This window comes from Chelonoidis abingdonii, chromosome 11 (assembly GCF_003597395.2).
Source record: "Chelonoidis abingdonii isolate Lonesome George chromosome 11, CheloAbing_2.0, whole genome shotgun sequence".
In the NCBI taxonomy this organism is placed as follows: Eukaryota; Metazoa; Chordata; order Testudines; family Testudinidae; genus Chelonoidis; species Chelonoidis abingdonii.
The window spans coordinates 1606040-1613965 of record NC_133779.1 but is presented as its reverse complement, the minus strand read 5'-3'; the positions used below and the strand labels follow the sequence as shown (position 1 = coordinate 1613965).

Here is a 7926-nt window from a genome sequence, read left to right as displayed (position 1 = left end):
GGGGAGGGTATGGGGTGGTGTGGAGCAAGGGCAGGAGTGTTGCAATTGGGGGAGGGGAGACTACAGGGGTGGGGGTGCTGTGAGGGGAGGGGGCTACAGGCAGGAGAGAGGAGGTGCTTGTTTGTATGGGGGGAGAGGCTGCTGAGTTGGGGGAAGGGCACGGGGATGCATGTGGGGTGAGGAGGGGGAGGGACAGCAGGTGCCCTGTGTTTGGGGGGCTGGGCTGGTACATGGGAGAGAGGAGAGGGTGTGCGTCCGTCCCCCCGTCCCACACGGCGTCTCCGTCTCAGATCAGTGAGCACTATGGGCCCGTCTACACCCTCCACCTGGGCTCCCGGCGGGTGGTGGTGCTGTGCGGCTACCAGGCAGTGAAGGAGGCCCTGCTGGACCAGGCCGAGGACTTCAGCGGGCGCGGGGAACAAGCCACCTTCAGCTGGCTCTTCGAGGGCTACGGTCAGTCACGTGCACGGGAGGGGAGCGAGCGGTGGGGGGCACAGGGAGGGCAGCACCTCTCGGTGCTGAGCTGCTCCGGCTGAGGGCTGCTGAGCTGTCCTGCGACAGCTCAGGAGTTCGAGTCCCGCCGCAGGGCAGACAGATGGGAAGCAGGACACCCACCCTAAACCAGCTGTGAGCTCTTTGCTTAGCGTTCGCCCCGGATTGTCCTCAGGCACCATACAGCCTTAACGTGGAGTCACAGGCAGTCCCCTGGGCTCCTCCGATCTAGGGCTGCCACCCCTCCAGGACTGTCTTTAACTAACGAGCCATGGGCCGAAACCTCCAGGAACCCGTCCAACCAAAACGGGCTGCCCTCCTCCGATGTGTCTCGCCACCCAGGTAAGCCCACCTCTGCAGCAGACGGTCCCTTATGCCAAGAAGCACAGCACTGCTCAGGTTCCTCCTAAGGGACCCGTCCCGCACCGTGGGTCCTGCACCACAGCTGCCGCTGGTGCTAAACGGCGGGAAGGGCTATGAACTAGGGAAAGGAAACGAGAGACACGTACAAGGTGAACGCAGAAGACGCACAAGGGCTTCCAGTCGGAAGCTTCCAGAAGTAATAGCAATGTCCAGCGGTTCTCAGCCAGGGTGCGCAGAGGGACCAGAGCTCTTCCCGGGGGCACGGCTTCTAGACGTTGGCCGAGGTGTACACCAGGCTACATACAAAGCGCTAGTGAGGTCAGAACAAACGGAAATTTCATACAGTGACTTGTTTATTCTGCCCTGTGTACTGTCCACTGACATGCAAGTGCCATATTTAGATTCCATTTGATTTATTTTATAATTACACGGTACACATGAGCGAGTCGGCCCATTTTCAGTAACTGAGTGGCTGGGATTCTTTTTTCTATCTCTGTTTCTGGTTTGTGAGCAAGTCGTTTTCAAACGAGGTGAAACATGGGAGTTGGCAAGACAGTCCAGGCTCCTGAAAGGGGGACAGATTGAGAACCGCTGGAAGCCAAATCGGTCTGTCCTTTAGAGCTAACCCAGGCTAAGCACTGGGGATCCTTTGTTTATGACGAGTGATCCTTCCGTCTCTGAATCCAACCAGCATAAAGATCCAGTTCCTCCTGCTTTGGGCTTTTCATTCCTTTCCCCCTTTGTGTGGGCAGCTGCAAACTCAGGTGGTGGAAGGAATTCATCTGCTTGGAGTGGGGAGAGCAACCAGCAAAGTCTCTGGTCCTCTTTGACGTTCTGCCAGAGTTTTTCTTTTCGGCGACGGGCCTTGCGGGCGGGGCAGGACATGACAGACCCTCAGGGAGAGATCGGCTCGGTAGTTGCTGTCTCTCTCCAGTCTAGAGATTTGCAGTCACAGCAGCTTATAATACAAACACTTGAATACTGCCGGACACCATGGGACGCGGATATTCCAGGTGAGATGAACGCAGGCAGCAGTTTACAGGGATGGAATGAAGTCAAAACACTAAAGTCATTTTTCGGATTCTAATCCCTGTTTTAACAATACTCTCACAGCTGAGCCAGCCTGGCATGAGCTGGCACCTGCTGTGCCAGCATCACAGGGATGGTTGGGGAGGGGTGTGTAACAATGCTGCCTTTGGTGGGACACTTCTGAGGTACCGATTCAGATTGCTCGGAGCCGGGCAGTCACAGCCCCAGGCTGGGGTTTCTCTGCACACCAAGGAAACCAAACAGCCAGCCAGAGAGGACTTCGGGCTCACCCCCGGCTAACCAGTCACACAAGCAATTCCTCAGACACTCCAGCTTCCCGGTAACCCCACCAGTGCCTCCATCATGGGGACGACTGGCTATGAAAACCAACACCCCAGTAAAAGAAATCAGGGTCTCCCGATCCCAAAGGGCCAAGCCCAGACCCAGGTCAATCTACAAGTCAGATCTTCCCCACAAATCACGCTGCAGCCAATCCCTTAGAATCTAACATCTAAATGTTCATTTATAAAAGGAAAAAGATCTAGATGAGAGCTTGACTTGGTTAAACGGAATTAAATCCATACAGTGATGGCCAAGTTCTTGGTTCAGGCTTGTAGCAGTGATGGAATAAGCTGCAGGTTCAAATCAAGTCTCTGGAACAGCTGGGATGGGTCATTCAGTCCTTTGTTCAGAGCTTCAGTTTGTAGCAAAGTCCCTCCAGAGGTACGAAGCAGGATTGAAGACCAGATGGAAGAGATGCAGCAGCCTTTTATAGTCTTTCTCTTGTGGGTGGAAACCCCTTGGTTCTCCTGTGCAAGATCACAGCAAGATGGAGTCTGGAGTCACATGGGAAAGTCAGATGTTCATGCATAACTCAGTTTGCAGGCTGACACCACTGTTTCCATGTTAGTTTGCATGTTACCAGGAAAGGTCAGAGGTGGATTGGTGTCTCCCAAATTCCATTGTTCGTTAAGTGTTTCTTGATTGAGAATGGTCCCTTCTTGGGAAGCTGCCCAAACGCTTCGCTGAGGCTACTTAGAATCAAAACACACTGAGATGCAAGTACAGAGCCAATATTCATAACTTCAACTACAAAACCGACAGACCCACACAGACAGCATCACCGTACCCAGCAAACCAGAACCTTTCCAGAGACACCTCACACGACAACCTCGGTACAACACTTGCTGCAGCTATAGAACAGCGGTTACAGCAATGATCTATACGGTCACAGGTTATGTGAGTAACGTCACAGGGTGTCTGGCTGGGCCGTTCCCAGCAACTGCGAAAATATTTGCCATCTTTATGCAGCCGCAGACCAAAGCAGGGAGCTGCCTCCTACTGGCTCAATGCTCAGAGCTGGAGCTCTCATTGCAAGTTGGAGAGGGGAAAATAGGGACAATATTACCTGGGAAATTACTGCACAGTTCCCCACTGTGTACATGGGTGTCCATACCCAGGTGCACGCAACCCCACCCCCCTGCATTTTGGGAGGCAGGAATTGTCTGTTACAGTGACATTCTTGTACAGCAACTCACCCCAGCCAGAGATTATTCATAATGTTCTGGTTGGGAGATGTGCCTTGCTCTCCCCGCCCCCCAGGAGTGATCTTCAGCAACGGGGAGAGGGCGAAGCAGCTGCGCCGATTGTCCATCACCACGCTGAGGAACTTCGGGGTGGGCAAGCGAGGCATCGAGGAGCGGATCCTGGAGGAGGCTCATTTCCTGCTGGAAGCCTTGTGGGGCACAAAAGGTTTGTCGGTCTCCTGTTCTTCCAGTGCCGGGGCCACATGAGTCGGGGGGGCTCCACACCCCCAGCTGGTGGGAACCACCCAGAGCTCCATTGGGATCAATGGGGCCAGATCCCCAGCTAGTGGGAACCGCCCAGGGCTCCATTGGGGTCAATGGTGCCAGACCCCCAGCTGGTGGTCCTTACCTGTGGACTTTTTCAGAGATGGTCAGTGTCATAACATCCACTGTGCCAATAGAGAAACTGAGTCACAGAGTAGAATGGGGCCCTACCCATGGGCAGTGAGTGGGGTTTTAGCCTAGGACTTGAGGTGTTGGCTCAGTTCCCTGCTCTGCCAAAGATTGCCTGTCTGACCGGGGCTTATCTCTCTGGGCCTCGGTTCCTCGTCAGATAGCCCTGCCCTGCCTCACAGGGTCGCCGGGAGGGGAGGGACTGTGGCGGCCATGGGGGCAGACAGCAGCAGAGCCACTCACGGGCACTGAACCTCCAGATGCAATTCAGCTGGGTGTGAACATGGCAGGTAGTGGCTGCAGGATCAGGACAGGAGTGACTTGGGAGTGACGAGGCTGTGACATCCATGGAGGGGAGAAGGTCCGTGGCACAGCCTCCCGGCTCGCCTGTGCCCCACCCAACACTAGTTGTACCCCCTAGGTTTGCCCTTTGACCCCACCTACTTCCTGAGCCGCACAGTGTCCAACGTCATCAGCTCCGTGGTCTTCGGGGACCGGTTCGACTACGAGGACAAGGAGTTCATCTCCCTGCTCTCCATGATGATGGACAGCTTTCATTTCACTGCCACAGCCTGGGGGCAGGTACGTCGCGGGGGGTTGAGCACCCCAGGCCATGTCCCAGAGAAAGCACCGGTGGGGGTGTTAGCAGGCGTAGGAGAAAGCACAGCATGATTCTGGGGGACAAGAGTTTGAGAGGCAAATGCTGCAGCCACTGTGCTGCCAGAGCAAAAACCTCCTGGGCAAGGTGAGATGAGCTTGCTAATGTCCACAGTCCTGCAGCCAGCCCCGAGGAACTCTGTACTGGGCCGGGTCTGAACTGACAGATCACACAGCAAAAGTTTCAAAAGAGCCAGCTGAGTCCCCCGCGGGGCCAGTCGTACCCATTTCCAGTGAGGCTTGACGTGCTGGCGGCAGGGCACCAAACTTTGGCTACGTGGTATTTACCAGCACCTTTTCTGGCAGCTTGGGGAATATGCTCCTGGGAAAAATTCTGCTTCACATTGTGTTGCTCTAAATCTGGAGTAATTCCACTGGCTTTTTGGGTTTACACTGATTTCCTTGAGAGCAGAACTTGACCCATTTGGGGCGAGTGGGCAAGGTTCTGGATGGAATATAACCCACACTCTCCTTTTCCATCTCGCCTACCAAACCTGCTAACCACTGCCTGGCACGCTGAGCAGTGACGTCTCCTTGTTTTCTTGCACTGTCTCTAGCCGTCTGTTGTCTCGTGCCTTATATTTGGATTGTAAGCCCTTTGGGGCAGGCACTGTCCTTGTGTTCTGTCTTTGTACAGCATCTAGCACCATGGGCACCTGGCCCATGCTGGGGGCTCCTGAGCACTATCATAATGCAAACAATAAATGGATGGCTATTGGATGGCTGTCTAGGAGTCGATTCTTCTCTCACTTACACCATTTGTACCAGGGTGCAATGCCATTAAGTTCAGTGTAGTTTTTCTGGATTAAGCGCCATGGAAGGCAATGGGATCACGCTGATTTAGCCCAGCAGAGGATGTGGCTTATTTTGTGCTAGGAAAGTGACGGTTGGATTGGAAGATTCTCAAGAGGGCCAGGAACAGAGAGGGCCAGTATCGCCGGCTGGGGTGCAGCTGAGGATCTCAGAGACTTTGGCAGCATCTGTTAATATGATGGACAAAGCTGGGTCAAGCAGGAGAGGGTGGCTAAGAACCAAAGAGGAAATCGAGCTACATTTTGCTGTGGGAAGAATGAGTCTGATTCTCTGCTACCAGCCTCATGCGTGGCCAGTGCAAAGGAGAAGGTAACAGAAGGTGCATCCACGTAGCCCTGGATGACAGAAACAATTAGAGCCGAGTGAATAATTGATGTCTCAGGTCAGGGACCAAATTGAAAAATCCAGGGGAAAAAAACTTGGTTTGTTTTGAAACTAATTTTTTTTTTTTTCAGTTTCTCACCAGAACAAACCAACAACAAATTGTCTTGGATGGAAAACATCTGAAACAAATGAACCCAACATAAAATGTGGGAAGGTTTTTGTGTATTTCTGTGGGGTGTCTTTCGATCCACAATGAAATTTCTCTGGTTTTTTCATTTTGTTTTGTTATGAGGAGTTGTGGGTTTTTTTTTTACCCTTTTTTGGTTTGTTTGAACAAATATGGCTGAATTTTAAAACAAACTGTTGTTTTGAAATGACAAGTCAGTGCATTTTGGTTCAAAACGATCAAAACAAACTTTAAAGAAAAAATTTGGGGCTGAAATGATTTGCTGAATTTGACCCCGCTTTGTGAATAGCTTTGGAGCCCTGAAAAATGCACTTTTTGGCAAATTTACTGCTGGCTGGAAAATGGCACCTAACTCTGGAGACAGCGCAGAGCGGGGCAGGAGGGGGGATCAGCACCAGATGGTCTCACCTGGGGCAGCTGCTTTGGGTTTTGGCGCTGCGCTGATTTCTGTTGGGGTGCCTTGTGGCCGCAGCTAGGGTGACCAGATGCCCAATTTTACAGGGACAGTCCCAATTTTGGGGTGTTTTTCTTCTATAGCCTCCTATTGCCCCCCACCCCCATCCTGATTTTTCACATTTGCTGTCTGAACATAAGAACATAAGAACAGCTGTACCGGGTCAGACCAAAGGTCCATCTAGCCCAGTATCTGTCTGCCGACAGTGGCCAATGCCAGGTGCCCCAGAGAGAGTGAAGCTAACAGGCAATGATCAAGTGATCTCTCTCCTGCCATCCATCTCCATCCTCTGATGAACAGAGGGTAGGGACACCATTCTTTACCCTTCCTGGCTAATAGCCATTTATGGACTTAGCCACCATGAATTTATCCAGTTCCCTTTTAAACACTGTTATAGTCCCAGCCTTCACAACCTCCTCAGGTAAGGAGTTCCACAAGTTGACTGTGCGCTGTGTGAAGAAGAACTTCCTTTTATTTGTTTTAAACCTGCTACCTATTAATTTCATTTGGTGACCCCTAGTTCTTGTATTATGTGAATAAGTAAATAACTTTTCTTTATCCACTTTCTCTACATCACTCATGATTTTATATACCTCTATCATATCCCCCCTTAGTCTCCTCTTTTCCAAGCTGAAGAGGCCTAGCCTCTTTAATCTTTCCTCATATGGGACCCTCTCCAAACCCCTAATCATTTTAGTTGCCCTTTTCTGAACCTTTTCTAGTGCTAGAATATCTTTTTTGAGGTGAGGAGACCACATCTGTACACAGTATTCGAGATGTGGGCGTACCATGGATTTATATAAGGGCAATAATATATTCTCAGTCTTATTCTCTATCCCCTTTTTAATGATTCCTAACATCCTGTTTGCTTTTTTGACCGCCTCTGCGCACTGCGTGGACATCTTCAGAGAACTATCCATGATCACTCCAAGATCTTTTTCCTGACTCATTGTAGCTAAATTAGCCCCCATCATATTGTATGTATAGTTGGGGTTATTTTTTCCAATGTGCATTACTTTACATTTATCCACATTAAATTTCATTTGCCATTTTGTTGCCCAATCACTTAGTTTTGTGAGATCTTTTTGAAGTTCTTCACAATCTGCTTTGGTCTTAACTATCTTGAGTAGTTTAGTATCATCTGCAAACTTTGCCACCTCACTGTTTACCCCTTTCTCCAGATCATTTATGAATAAGTTGAATAGGATTGGTCCTAGGACTGACCCTTGGGGAACACCACTAGTTACCCCTCTCCATTCTGAGAATTTACCATTAATTCCTACCCTTTGTTCCCTGTCTTTTAACCAGTTCTCAATCCATGAAAGGACCTTCCCTTTTATCCCATGACAGCTTAATTTATGTAAGAGCCTTTGGTGAGGGACCTTGTCAAAGGCTTTCTGGAAATCTAAGTACACTATGTCCACTGGATCCCCCTTGTCCACATGTTTGTTGACCCCTTCAAAGAACTCTAATAGATTAGTAAGACACGATTTCCCTTTACAGAAACCATGTTGACTATTGCTCAACAGTTTATGTTTTTCTATGTGTCTGACAATTTTATTCTTAACTATTGTTTCGACTAATTTGCCCGGTACCGACGTTAGACTTACTGGTCTGTAATTGCCGGG

At 50.5% G+C, this 7926-nt stretch overlaps 1 protein-coding gene across 1 annotated transcript in view; it reads left to right on the top strand.

Moving 5' to 3' along the window:
* The window catches only part of LOC142047499 (cytochrome P450 2A13-like), an 8561-nt gene extending 3448 nt beyond the window's left edge, over positions 1–5113 (top strand). The window contains exons 2-5 of the mRNA XM_075070717.1: positions 291–453; positions 3487–3636; positions 4285–4445; positions 5078–5113. Coding sequence (XP_074926818.1) covers positions 291–453; positions 3487–3636; positions 4285–4445; positions 5078–5113 — 510 coding nt within the window. The remainder of the gene's footprint in view (positions 1–290; positions 454–3486; positions 3637–4284; positions 4446–5077) is intronic.
* Positions 5114–7926: the final 2813 nt, after the last annotated feature.